At 50.0% G+C, this 14234-nt stretch overlaps 2 protein-coding genes across 10 annotated transcripts in view; both read left to right on the plus strand.

Moving 5' to 3' along the window:
- ACAP2 (ArfGAP with coiled-coil, ankyrin repeat and PH domains 2) overlaps nt 1-4654 on the plus strand; it is a 64421-nt gene extending 59767 nt beyond the window's left edge. For 7 of the 9 annotated variants that reach the window (XM_033068482.1, XM_033068486.1, XM_033068484.1 and 4 more), the window contains one exon: nt 171-4654. In XM_033068482.1, coding sequence (XP_032924373.1) covers nt 171-274 — 104 coding nt within the window. In that variant the 3' untranslated portion in view covers nt 275-4654. The remainder of the gene's footprint in view (nt 1-170) is intronic. The other 2 variants (XR_004418836.1, XR_004418837.1) reach the window with 1 other exon arrangement.
- A 204-nt stretch (nt 4655-4858) lies between these two features.
- XXYLT1 (xyloside xylosyltransferase 1) overlaps nt 4859-14234 on the plus strand; it is a 33640-nt gene continuing 24264 nt past the window's right edge. The window contains exons 1-2 of the mRNA XM_033068913.1: nt 4859-5254; nt 11427-11574. Coding sequence (XP_032924804.1) covers nt 4859-5254; nt 11427-11574 — 544 coding nt within the window. The remainder of the gene's footprint in view (nt 5255-11426; nt 11575-14234) is intronic.

Raw genomic sequence — 14234 nt, forward strand, 5'->3', positions numbered from 1 at the left:
TGCAAGTAACCAGTCCCTCAGAGTTCACATCAGCATCACTCCATCTAGAAGCAGTCTTCATACATAAGTGTTACACAGTAATTGCTAGCACAGTAGGGCATTTGTGTAATGGTGGGTGATGTTGACTATTACAAATGTTTAAAACTGTTTCCCTTTTCTTTTCTACCTAGGAGATGAAATTTATCAGGACATTTTTCGTGACTTTTCTCAAATGGCATCAAATAATCCAGAGAAGTTAAACCGCTTCCAGCAGTCAGATTCCAAGAAGTCTTAAGTATCAAGAAGGAAAAGAACCTGAAGCTTATAGTGCAAGTCTTTTTTTACTTTAACAGAATGAATTGTATGCATTTTGTTAGATAGTTTGGATAAAATGACCACTCCAATGTAGCTTTAGATTGTGGTAGCTGGGGAAATGTATGAGTTGGTTTATGTTCTACAGTACATATACCTCAGCAGCTGAAGATGTTTCAAAGCCCTGAGTACCTGCTAGCTCAGTGTTCAGCAGCCCCAGTTCCAGGCCCAGCATTTGCAGCTTGCACTCGGGGGTGGCAGAGCACAGCTGGAGCGCTGCAGGCTCCAACTGCAGCCTGGGCACAGCAGCTTTGCTACCCAGTGTCATCCACTGTCATCTGACCCCTGTTGCCATAAAGAATGTGCCTCTGACAAGAAGGTCTGGGTTGCATTTTCTGGGACTGTTGGGAAGGGAAATTGGGTAATGATTTACTGAGTTGTCCTTCCATTTGTGGGACTGCAACTCAACAGATTCTCTTGTTCCTACACTGACTCTGGTTAGAGGTATGCTGTTCATAACAGATGTGATAACTCCTGCTCTTTTGCAAGCTTTCACAGTGGAAGCTCTAGCACCAGGCTGGCCTTTCTGCTGGTGACTGCAGGTCAGTCACAAAGGAATATATCCTGGGGACCAAATTCCTAAGAGCAGTCCATTTTCCTTTTTTTTTTCTGTTCTTTTCCTCTTAAATTAAGCTTTCAGTGCAGCAAATATCCTTCCAAATGAGCATGTGGAACCTTTCATGAAAAATAAACTTGATCCTTTTGGACATTATGTGGGGTTTGTTTGTAGTATTTTGACATGAAAACTTGAAATTTGAGACATGAAAGTAAACACTGAGCCAATGACGTTTGTGTAGAATAGTTGTACAAAGGCTACTTTTTGCTGTTCTCACTACTAGCCCTAAGCTCAGTATAAAAGTCTCATGTCTTGCAACCACTCTAAATTTAGGGCAATCCATCCTTTCTATCGGGAAGCAGTAGCCCTTGTATAATTTGCAATAATGTGTATGTGTTGTCTCAACTAAGGTGAGCACAAAAAAACCCGGAATTTCTGTGCACATTTTTGTGAAGTAATGAATGAGCACAGTCTCCAACTGTGTTGTGAGGGCTGCAAGACAATTTGCTTTATTCAGTAGTGAGCCCCTTATGCACTCTGCCCTTGTGCATGTATAAATGGTGTCTCTAGGTATATGATTATATGTCAGGTTATTTATACCTAGATAATAATCCTCCTAAACCCCAAACCAGCAGATGCAATTCTTTATCCTCTATTTGTCTGCCCTATAAAGACAACTTCAGCAGAGCTTTTAGGTGATATAGTATCAATGTGAGTTTTCAGTAATCCTAATAGCTGTGGCATTATGTTAACCTGCTGTTTAAGTGTATTTAGGAAATGGATTGGCTTTTCTCCATGGAAAGATAAGCAAAACTGGGATAAAACAAATTGAAATCTGTAAACTATGGTAAAGTTAAACTTTCTGGCATGTTAAGTTTTAGGAAGGTATTTCAGACATTTATAATTTTGTATCAAATGTGTAATAATGTATCAAACCTGAATATTATTATTGCTACAAAATTAGTAGTGTTCCAGAGTTGTCCTGTGGATTTTATTTCCAATTAGAAGACTCTTACAAGACAGTTCTTGCTTTGTATGTGGTCTAATTATGGTAGGAAAAGCAGATTCTGCCCATTTAAAGTATGCATTTAGTCTGAATAATAAGAAACTTGAGGATATTGCCTGTAAGCAGTAATTTTTAGTTAAGTTGGTTTTTAAATAGCTGCCTATGAAATGATAATATACTTCCTAATCAGCAGTATTTACCAGCAAATGGTGTTTTAGTAGATATTAAAGTAAGAGTCCTGGCATACAGATGGGACAATGTAAGATATGACTGCATAATATACACCTTAGACATAGGTTTTTCTAAATGTTGGTCTTTCCCAGTAGTGTGTAGTGGAATTGGCTGCAGTGTAAAGCTGCCTAAAGCTTAGTGGCATAATTTCTATCTTGGTCCAAGTTGCTGGAAAAAAGGTCTTGAGAGACTTGTTGCAAATTTCTACTGGTGATTTCCTCCCTGGCCACAAAATCTGTGACAAATTTTGCAGGATGACTTCTCTAGACTAAAAAGTTTCTTCCTTGTGGCTTTACAGGTCCATGTGTTGCATTCCTAACTCTCATCTGTCTGGGAAACAGTCTGTCTATGCTAAAGGATGTATGACACCTGATTGACAGGGGGTTTGACATGTCAGGAGCGCTGGAGTTTTAATGGCTTAGGGAGTAGCTGTGCCACTTGGGATCCTCAACCTTGTTCCCCTGTCCTTTCAGGTATGACAGGATGAACAGTATAAACTGCTCTCAGTTAAAGCCTTTTTCAGGTCAGGTGCAATAGTAACATGTTGCTTACTAGCAGAAGTGAATGTACCATTAAATTTGATGGCTCAGTCTCACCAGGCTCTGTCAGGCTCTGTGTTCCAGGGCCTCTGTGACTCACAGGATTCAGCCCCCAGTTGTGTGATAATCACCACAGCTCTGAAGATCTGGATTCCATGTCGAGTTTTGGCTCATGTTAATATTCTGCTCAGTAATATTAGGAAACTTCCATTTCTATTACAAGGTGAATCTACATGGAATAGCAGACAGTAAGGTTCCATTGTGGGCTAACATCTTGTGCTTTGTACCAGGCAATGGAACGGTTCAATTCCAGCTCATGTTGCTCTGTAGGTATGAAATATAGTAGTGAGGGACAAAGCAGATGATTCCTAACACATTTTAAAACTATCTTTCACATGGATATTTAGTAATTTTCTGTATTAGATAGCCCATTGAAGGATAGCATAATATCTTTCCTTATTTATATTTATAGATCATGTGTTCCAAAAGTCTCTTTGAATGACAAATTTTGAGGAACTCATCTTACAGTCTAATGAATCTTGATTTGAGAGGTGTAATGTATGTCCATTGCATGTTGATTAAAATAGTGTCTCTGGTGGCTCATTAGTGGTATCAACTGTTTTGACTGTTCATAAGTTTTTATATTAGTGTCAGTACAGTGCATATAAGTTTAAATTTCTGAATTACCATACCGAATTATGCCACTACCTGTATTAGACAGTTGGAATTTGTTTACATGAATTTGGGTGAAGGTGGTAGATGGTAGAGGTATTTCCTTGCTTTCACAAACAGCCCACATTGCAATCGGATGGATGTGTGTTCCAGGTGCTCATTGTACATTGTGGACTTCAGCCTCTCTGCCCATTAGGACCTGATCCAGGAAGTCCCTGATATCAGTGGCAGTCTTTCCACTGATTTTGGAGATTTTAGATTGTACCATTCATGGCTTTTTCACTCTGTGGGGATTTATATTTTACCTGTTTATATAATAAGCTGAAATAGTTTTAGAAAATGCAACCAGACCTTCCAACTGCTGTCAGAAAATCCCTATACAGGAGGAAGTTTCTCGTGTTTTGCATTATGACATCAGTACACGTGTTGTCCAAATTACTAGGTCTCCTGGATAGAGCATAAACTTTGTAGCACTAAACTAAAAACGGTGAGAACTAGAACAACCAGAGGACTGATCTCATGTTTCCAGGACTTCGGTGCTTCTCTGCAGCCATCTGTTTTAAATTGTGGGTGTCACCTTTGCTGCTTCATCTTGAGAATCTCAAGTAACAGAGTGACTATGAAGTGATCCTTTGATGAAACTGCAAATAATATGTAAGTACGAAGGACGAGGTATTTTTACAGTGTCAAGAGGACTGAGCTGATTATTTTGATTCTTCAATACACAAAGTATTTTGAGAATCAATTTTTCAGGCTACAATCTCTGCCCCATTCTCATTATGGACACTTTTTCCCAAGTTAGAGTTTGTGGCTTGTGCAGTCTGACAGCCAACATGCCTTGCTCCCATGTTTACAAGAAAGGCACAGTTTTAAAACAGGAAAAACTCTGGAAAGGCACTGCTGGGGAAAAGGATGAGTGTACCACTTTGGTACATATCCTTTCATATGCTTGCTTTATCTTTCTGTATACAGTATTTTCTTGTTTCTCTTCCCATGGAAGGAGATGATAGAGGAGGAAAAATTCCACTCACTTTTCTGTTAGGAGCCTAAGTTTTCCATGTTTTGACAGAAATCGCCAAGAAATCATCGTTTCCTCAAGCAGAGACGTTAATCTCTCCGAAATAATGAACTTTTTTTTTTCTCCGCGCGTTCCTCTGTACTCGGTGTTTTTTAAGCATTCCAGCAGTAAAATGTAAAAAAACCCTTCTTCCCCCTTAAGCTGTAACTGTACAGACTGTATACCCCACCCTCCTTCGCGTTATGTACGGCTGTAGACTTTATATCTAAAACCTGAATGTAGTTTTTGTAGTGTGTCATTGTGCAGGGGCGGCCCGGGCGCGGCCCCGCCCTGCAGCCGTGGCGGGCGGGGCCGGGGGCGGTACCGGAGCGGGGGCGGGGGGGGCAGGGGCGGTACCGGGGGCGGTACCGGAGCGGGGGCGGTACCGGAGCGGGGGCGGTGTCGGGGCCGGGGCGGTGTCGGGGCCGGGGCGGTGCCGCCCCGCCATGGCGGCGCTGCGGGGCTCGGCGCGCCGGGGCTGGCTGCGCTGCCCGCAACCCGCGGCCCTGGCGGCGGCCGCGGCCCTGGCCGTCTGCGCCTTCTACTACCTGGGCGGCGGCGGCGAGACCTTCTCCAGCGCCACCCGCCGCCTCCGCGCCACGCCGCCCGCCCCGGCCGGCCCGGGGCCCCGCGGGCTGCACCTCCTGTTCATGTTCACCAAGGCGGAGCGGAACCCCGCGCTCCGCGACAAGGCGCAGGCGGCGCTGCGCTCGCTGCTGCAGCACGGCCGCCTGGGCGCCGCCGATGTGCTGCACCTCCACCTCGTCACCGAGGGCGCCAGCCGCGACATCGGCCTCGGGCTGCTGCGGGACCTGCTGCGCGGCGCCGCCTTCCGCCACCAGGTGCGCGGGGTCGGGGGCGGGCCGGGCCCGCGGGGAGCGAGCGGGGATGTCCTGTGTGAGCTTCCCGCGGGGCTTTGCGAGCAACACTCCAGCCTGAAGGAACTGCCTCAACCGACGGTCCATGTGCCGGCAGCGCCGGTCGGTCCCACTCTGCTGGAGAAGCTCCCGCTGCTCCCGAGTCTCGGGAGTCTTGAGGGGCGTGTTCTGTGTCCCCATCGCTGCTCCCTGTGGGGAGGTTCTTGGTGCAGCCCAGTGCTCTCAGCTGGGACTGGGCAGTAGCGTGGGCTGGGAACATCTCTGGCACCTCCACCTGTGCTGGACAGGAGCAGTTGCTCTAAGCAGTGCTGCTCTCCTGCAGCCCCTGTTAGTTCTGCTTCAGCATCTCGACACAAGGACCACGTCTCTCGATGGTTTCCCAATCAGGAGAGAAGGTTGGCCTGCTGCTGGTGGCTCTTGAGGGCCAGAATAGAGAGCCTGCAGGGGCTGGTGTGCATCTGTTTGTGAATGTTCCTACTTCCAGGGAAGTGGTTCTGCCTCCCAAGTCCACAGCCAGTGTACTTTATGCAAAGTCAGGCTTTCCTTTGCATTTAACAGGTGTCTGAAAACTGGAGGGGTGTTAACTTCAGAGATTCCAGGTAACCTGTACTGAGGTGCTGCTGCAGAGCATTGCTTGGAAATGTCCTCTAGTCCTGCTGTAACTTTTATTGCTCATAAGTCCTGTATTTCATAGTAGCTGAACTCTGCCACGATGTAACTGGAAGTGTAACTTTAACATTTTTCGTACAGATGCTTTCCTGGTAAATAATTCTACCACTCATTTTCGTTAAACAAGCCCTTTCCTAGTGCTGCCCTTCAGTCAGGTCCTGTACCTGTGATGGGAGACCCATACCATGCAGCTGTGTTTGGCTGTCTGGAGGGTGTGCACAGCTCCCTCAGGAGGACTCCTGCACTCTACAGCAGGATGGACTGACTGCCCCAGGCAGTGCAGCGCTGATGTGGTGCAACAGCCCAGCCCAGGTTTGTGGAATTATGTCCCCATGGGCACCATGGTGTGCACATCCCTTGCAGTCACCCCTTTGTGTGAGTGACTGGGAAACAAACTCTTCAGACAGCCTTGCCAGCCTCACTCCTCCAGAGCAACAGGGGCTGGGAGTTGGAGTTGGAGGCATGAAGTGATTTGTCTGTTGTGGATGGGCCCTTTCTGTAGGTGCCCGTGGAGTCACAGGTGAAACCTGGCTCATGGCTTGGTGAGTCTGTTTGGCACCAGAACTGTCTCCTGGGTGTAAGCAAGCAGCATGATCTGGAGGCCTCAGGTGAACTGTTCGGTGGGACAGCTGCTTCTCTCTTTCCTGGCAGAGCCTGTTGTACCCTGGTTTCACTGGCTAGCCTCTAGTTGCCCGTATGTTTTGGCCCAGTCCATTTCTCTGCTTTTAGGTACAGAGCAAAGGCTGTTCTGCTCTCAACCATGCAGCCTTGTCCTGCTTGTGCCAGTTTCTGCAATGCCAACAGGCGGCAGCACCTCTTTATTCTTGTAGCCTACCCCATTCCTCTTCTTTGCCAGCAGGAAACTTATGCCTAGCTTGGACTAATGGTGCTCCTGCTAAAATGTTGAAGATGATTGATCTTGATGCTCAGGTACCTCCAGTGGTATCCCATCTCTAGCCCGAGACCTCTTGTTTTCTGCTGCTCTTGGTGTATGCAGAACACTCTCCTGTATCTTATGCCGTTTTCCTAGCATAGGCCCAAATATAAGGCTTGATGAAGTGCTCAGGGGGCAGCTGGAGCCACTGAGGCAGGACTGATAAAACCTTCTTAACTTTACCTTCTCTTCATAAGGCTGTGGTTCAGCCGCTGCTTTTGGAGCTGCCCTTGCCCTCCCATCCTAGCAAAGCCAGAATCAATTGGCTCTTCTGTTAGAGTGAAGCCCAGAGCGAGATGTGGATCGTAACCTTTAGGAAAGGTTGTGGGCAGCTTTTGTCTCTCCCTAGGCAGGTTCAGTGACTTTCCAAGTCTTCTGGAGACTGAAGCAGCTGGCTGCAGCCCGGGACTGTGCCTGGCGTGAGGGCAGAAGGGCTGTGGGCTGCAAGCGGTGGGTGTGTGGGAGCAGCCGAGGCACTGGACCCTCCCGGCAGGGCAGGGCTGGCCGGGCGTGGGCGGTCGCTGCGTGGCGTCACCGCTGGCGCTGGCTGTGCAGCTGTGGCCCAGATGTGCGGCCGGAGCGCAGCCGGGCGGCGGCAGCAGAGGGCGCTGGTGCTCCGTGAGTGCGGCCGGGAGGCGGCGGGAGGACCCGGCCGGCGGTGCCGTGTCCTGTCCTGCCCTGCTCTGTCCTGCCCTGCTCTGCCCTGCGGGGCCTCGGGGGCTCTCACCGGGCTTTGTGACAGCGCAGAGAGCGTGTCCCGCGCACGGGTGGCAGAGGCTCTGTAGCCTCTCCCGACCCCCGGGCAGCGAGCCTAGGGCCAGCCTCTGCCGACGCTGTGCTGACAAGAGCACCGGCTCACCCCGTTTCCTGCTACTCCGGGCTGTGGATTCCTCTCTCTTATTGATTCAATTTCCCTGCCATAATAACACGAGCTACGCGTTCGGCTCTCTGCTCATCCTGGTTTCCTGTAAGCCCCACGAAGGATGCTGCTGGGGTGGATGTAACTGGGCTGCCATCATGCCATGCTTACAGAGACCTGCGAGGATGATCCACAGGGGAAGGAGGGAAAGTTAAAGGGAAAAGAAATGCGAGTTGTTTTTTCCTAGTGAATCAGTAGAAAGGGTTTTTATCAGTGTGGGATGCGTGTTTATAAAACTGTGCTTGCACAGGAAACCCCTAGAACTTTTCTTAATGTCCTCAGAAAACGTGGTCGGATTTAGCTACAAGGATTTACTAAGAGCTGTTACACAAATAAATAACGAAGTACAAAATTAGCAGCAGATTAACAAGCTGTGCTAAAGTCAGCAATGAGAAGGGAAGAAGGCTTTACAGTCCCAGAGAGGCTGCCTGGCCTGTGGCTGTGAGAGCAAAATTCAGCTGCACAGGAGTTTGATTTGCAGAAGTGTAAAAGGGTGGGCAAAAGACAAGTTTTCCTGTTTTCTTTGGCAAGAGTGGAAAGGCAGATAATGCTGTGTCTGGAGTTTTAGGAGTATCTCTCCTATAACTATTGTTCAGTGGTGCTTGGCAGTGTGCTCACTTCAGAGGTGATGGAATTGGTTTGACATTTTTTCCCCTTTCCTATGTACTGTGCACACCTCAGGCTGACTTTGCTGGATGCAGAAGGGTGGTAACAGGTGCTGTATTTCCCTTCTGTGCTTCTCCAGTCCAGCCAGATCCCAAAGCTGCCCCTGCCAAGCTGATCTGGGAGCAGAGCATCACACATCCCCGTGCTGGTGGTGGTGTTTCATGAAGAGGCTGTCAGTGCCTTTGCACCTGGAGAGCAGTGGTTTGCTTGTTTGGTCACATGTGGTGACTGCTGTCACCGCGATGGCACAACTGACCATGCAGCTCGGCAGGGCTGGGGTGAGGTGCTGCCTGATGGTGACAGAGTTTCCTGCCCTGCAGTGTCCTGAGGACTGTGCTGTGCTATCCAACGCCAGGTGTGGCTGCACTTTCCTGGTACACGTTGTTCTGTGTTTTTCCTGCTGTTCTGCTGCAGGCCTTGGCTCTGAGCCCAGCAGCCCGGACAGCAGCAGTGGGGCCGCCCTGCTGAGGAACATGCTGGCCACAGAGCCCTGCTGAGGGCTGTGCTGGCCACAGAGCCAGCCTGAGGGACATGCTGGCCACAGAGCCCTGCTGAGGGACATGCTGGCCACAGAGCCCTGCTGAGGGACATGCTGGCCACAGAGCCCTGCTGAGGGCTGTGCTGGCCACAGAGCCAGCCTGAGGGACATGCTGGCCACAGAGCCCTGCTGAGGGCCGTGCTGGCCACAGAGCCAGCCTGAGGGCTGTGCTGGCCACAGAGCCAGCCTGAGGGATGTGCTGGCCACAGAGCCCTGCTGAGGGACATGCTGGCCTCAGAGCCCTGCTGAGGGACATGCTGGCCACAGAGCCCTGCTGAGGGACATGCTGGCCACAGAGCCAGCCTGAGGGACGTGCTGGCCACAGAGCCAGCCTGAGGGCCGTGTTGGCCACAGAGCCCTGCTGAGGGCCGTGCTGGCCACAGAGCCAGCCTGAGGGACATGCTGGCCTCAGAGCCAGCCTGAGGGACGTGCTGGCCACAGAGCCAGCCTGAGGGACATGCTGGCCACAGAGCCAGCTTGAGGAACATGCTGGCCACAGAGCCAGCCTGAGGGATGTGATGGCCACAGAGCCAGCCTGAGGGACATGCTGGCCATGGAATCAGCCTGAGGGACATGCTGGCCATGGAATCAGCCTGAGGGACATGCTGGCCACAGAGCCTGCATGAGGGCTCCTACAGCACCCAGCTGTCAGCAAGGACCAAGGGCCAAGCATGGATGTTTAGGGTGCCCTCCCCAGGACAGGCCCATAGGACCTCAGCTGTGCCTGTCCTCCAGCAGTGCCCTGCCATGGGCTGAGCCATCCTGGCCAGTGCCAGGACAGGCCCATCACCTCACCATGTTCAGTGCACTGTAGGTGCCACAAGCACAACCCTGCATCCAGCAAGCTCCACTCTGCTGTGAGAGTGCGTTGGTCTGAGCAATGTGTTCTGCAGAAAGCTGTGGAAGGAAGAAGCTCCAGACTGCTCACTGCCTTAATCTCTGCCCCAGCCTCGCTGAGTATTGGTGCACCCTGTAGAGAGGGTGGTCATTTCACCAGCACTGGCTCCAGAGCCACCTTCTCCTCTGAAGCATTTGGCTTGGTTTAGATTTTCTTTTAGAGCAAATGCTCTATCCTGCATGTTTTAAGCATATAGTGCAGGGCCCCTTGTTGTTAAGCAGATTAAGTTTTAGTAGGGAAAAGAAGTGAAACTGTGGAATCGTTGAAATAGTTTAGTTTGAAAGAAACTACAAAAGATTGTGGTTTGTGTGCCCTGCTGAAGGCAGGGCCAGCTTCTGAAAGTGTCTTGGTGTCTCTCAAACAAGGGCAATAGGTTTCCCTATCCAAAATTCAAGTACTGCTGCAAGTACTGTCATGTCCTCGCTGGACTTTAGTTCCAGCAGGGCTTTTTCTGCTTTCCCTGACCTGAAGAAGGCGGCACGACCTCAAGTCTCCACACTCAAGTTCCTGCACTCCCCCTTATCTGCACCAGGGTCATGTCCCTCATCTCTCTTAATTATCCTGAAAATCCCTCTCATTATCTTGTGTGATTCAGTGACCTGTATCCTTCTGTGGGTATAACGAGCTGCATGAAAGTTTCTGTTCATTGGACTTTGACCAAAATAAATTATAAGCTTGTAAAATTTCAGTAGCTGGCAAGGTGCATTTGGGGTTGCTCCTGTTTCTGGGACATAGCCACAGCTGGCACAGGCATGCCAGGGCCCATGTTGGTGCATGGGCTCCCACAGGGCTGAGGGATGCAGAGCAGTGCTGGCTGAGCTCCAGAAAAACTCCAGCACAGGCAGGCTGAGATCCATCTGCAGAAGTTGCTTGGCTCTGCTGTAGCTCCTGATTTTTGGATTTTCATCAGCGTGCTGCGGCCTGTCCTCCCTTTCCCCCTGCAGCCCTGCCGGGACGTGCTGCAGAGCTTGCCTCCATGCCGGGCTGAGGAGCAGGAAATCCGGGCTGCGTCCCTGCTGCTGCCCTGTCACAGCCTGCCTCTGTAGCAGGGAGCAAGCCTTGGTCCTCAGGGTAAGTGACGTGCTCTGGCTTGGCTCTAAACAGCAGCATACCAGAGCCTGGAGCAAACTTGCCTCTTCTGATGGACTCCATATGGGAGACCAGATATGTGCTTGCATCAGGCAGCAGGAACAGACTAGAGAAATAGCCCAAAATATGGAACACACTTACTTGGTTGTGTGAGGGGGATTCAAGTTCCTGCCCACCTTACAGTTACAAGATGGCTGTAAAAGTCCTTGTCCTTTCCCTGTACTTGACTGGTTCTTGCATCAAGAGGATGTGCAGGGGCTGGGGCAGCCAGGCCCCTTTGTGCATCTGCAATGCCACCAGCACGGTTTGTGCTTTACCAACCTCCCGCCTTGCCCCATGCTGGTGGGAGCTGAGCAAAGGCTGCTGGAGCTGGGCTTGTCCCCTGAAGCAGCAGCTGAGTGGTGTTTCTGGTGTCTCTGCCAGGTAATAGTCCATGATGTGAATGAGCTGACAGAAAAGCTGTTTCCCATCGTTGAGGCCATGCAGAAACACTTCAGCGCTGGATCGGGGACCTACTACAGCGACTCCATCTTCTTCCTGTCAGTTGCAATGCATCGCATCATGCCCAAAGGTAGGTCTCTGCTGTGCTCCAGCAGCACAGGCTCTCTTTCTCTTCTGCACAGAGATGTTATCTGCTGCTATTTGAAATACAAAGTTAATAAACTTTTGGGATGGACCCCTAGGCTTCTGCTCCTTCCTGCAGAATGATGTACTCATCAGTCCAAGACCACATCCAGGTCTCCTCTGGCATGAGTGGCAGGAGGTTCTCCTTGTCACATGGCAGGTGGCCCTGCCTTTATGCCCTGAGATGATAGGAGGAAGCAGGCCTGTTCTGTATGTGTTTACAGCCCCCTTCCCCTTGGGGTGCCAGCAGAAAGAGGTGCTGTGGTGTAGCTGTGCACTCCTGAGAATCAGCAGAGAGTAGTTGTTGACTTTCCTCTTGGCTTTAGGGAGCTTTTAGAAAACTTTGCTGATTAGCAGCCATTGATCACTTAAGTTTCCTTATGTTGCCTTTGCTGTTTACCGAGTGCAGAAACAACAAGAACTCTGCAGGAAAACAAGGCAGGTGGCAGAAGGGGCTTGGCTCAGCTGATGAAATTTTCTTCCCCAGCTGTGTGCAGTTGCCTCTCGTGGAACCAGTGTGCTGTCTAGTCTTTGGCTGCACAAGTAGGGTTTTGTGTCCTTGGGCTCCAAACCCTTCACTGGAGCTCCTGCAGCCCTACTTGTCCGTTCCCTGTGCTGGTCCCTGAGCTCTCTCTGTCAGCTGCCTCACTGGCCTGACACACCGGTGATGGCAAGGAGCCACAGGACCCTGCCTGGCCGTACACCTGCCCCAGGAGGAGGTCACCAGCCTCTCAAAGCAGTTTGTGGATATCATGCAATGGGGGCCTTTTCACACACGTTCCCAGGGCTAGCACTGCTGGCACCAGCAGCTTCCTTGGCATCTGGAGCCTCGCCCAGCTCTAATACTCCCTGCAGACTTCCTACACGGGTCTCAGTTGCACTCTCACTGGGATGTGAGCATATACACCTCCCCTGTGTCCCTGCTGAGTCCTGTCCCAGTTTGGCTCTACTCAGGAGCTTCTACCTCTGCTCTGCTTCATGACGTTTCCTCTGTCCTTTGTGGACTTTCCCCTGTCCTCCTGGCATGGCCTTCCCACACTATCTCATTAAACAGTGGGGCAGTGGTGGCCCTGAGGGTCCCATCCAAGCTCACTGATCGTTACTCTGTGGGCTCCAGCAAATGTGCTCTACTTGGCTCTCCGTCAGACTTGGGTAATCTTGTGTATGTCTGGTGCTGTCTGCACTGTGAATGCTTTGAAGTACACTGCATACAAATGATGGTATTAATGCTGGCTAATTCACTCCTCCTGATTTCCTACTCTGTCTTTACTGTGTGCTAAAGATATCCCAGTCTGCTGCCTGCCAGCAAGTAGCTGCTCAGTCTGAAATGCCTTTTCTCAGTTCATCAACCCGTGAGGAATCTTATCTCTTGGAAAGCTTGTTTGCTCTCCCTCAGCCTGATGGGGCTTTCAGTGGTCTGTTTGGGGCACAGGATGTTTAAAGAGGCGTTTTTACAGTTTCATGAGTTTAGTTTTTGTTTCAGAAGCTGCTAGTAAAGCTGATTTATATTTCCCTTGCAGGGGAGGTCAGGTTTACTGTGCTGGGTGCCTGGTGATTTATGGGGCGGGTGGGGCTCACTGGACCCCTCCCTGTGTGGCCAGCACTGAACAAGAGGCATCAGGAAAGGCTGCAGCTCTGCTGCTCACTCACAGGCTTGCAGGTGATGTGGGAATGGCACTGGGCTCTTGCCCATTCCTCACCTCTGACAAGCTGGTGTCTGCTGGTCTGAAAAAGCCGCTTTGCCGAGATGGAAGATAAAGGACCAGACCTTCTTTTTCAGGCAGTATTACCGTTTTTCCTGGTGCATTTCTTTCCCATTTCTTCTGCCTTGAATGCTGTGTTCTGCCCTGAGTGCTGTGTCTTTGTGCACCTCTCCAAGCACATCTGGCTCCATAGCATTAGCACCATTTTTTTTGTGGAATCTAGATTTGATTGGAAGCTTGAGCATCCTCTAGCAGAAATTAAGATCCTGATCTGAATATTAAACTCTCTGTTGTGTTCATTTGCATTTGCATTAATCAGTCTATAGGGGTTTTTTTCAGTAGCAAGCAACCTTTGTACTAAAATTTGCCTGGCTTTCGTTTACCAAATATGTCATTTTTTTTGAAGGGAGGCATTTCCACAGTATCATGATTTAGTGATTTGTTTGGAGCCTGTGGATTGTGATGGGGCACTTACTTTGCAGACCGGTGGCACTGAAAACTGAACACTGGGTTCTTTTTATTTTTTAAGGGACTTTTGTGGGACATGTGCTGGCTGCATGCACATTGCACTGAGGGTAAATGGGGTTTGCCACTCAGCTGCTCTGTCGTTTACTGTTGCTTGGGATCTTTGCCCAAAAAACTTCAGATCTAAAACCTGCAGCTGCCAAGTTATAGTATAACAGCTTCTTAGCTGGTGTAAATCATGGAACACTCCTGCCTTAAATGTCTTACATCAGTGGAGTTAATCTGATTTAAACCAGCTGGGGAGTTGGTATGCAGCATGCAGAAGTGCAGACTGCATAACTCTTGTCTGTGCTCAACGCTCATAAATCCTGTTTTAATGTGGTGTGGCCAGGCCTGGGGAGCTGGAGTGGGACTTCATCCATCAGAATGGTTCTGCAAA

Source organism: Catharus ustulatus, chromosome 10 (assembly GCF_009819885.2).
Source record: "Catharus ustulatus isolate bCatUst1 chromosome 10, bCatUst1.pri.v2, whole genome shotgun sequence".
NCBI lineage: Eukaryota > Metazoa > Chordata > Aves > Passeriformes > Turdidae > Catharus > Catharus ustulatus.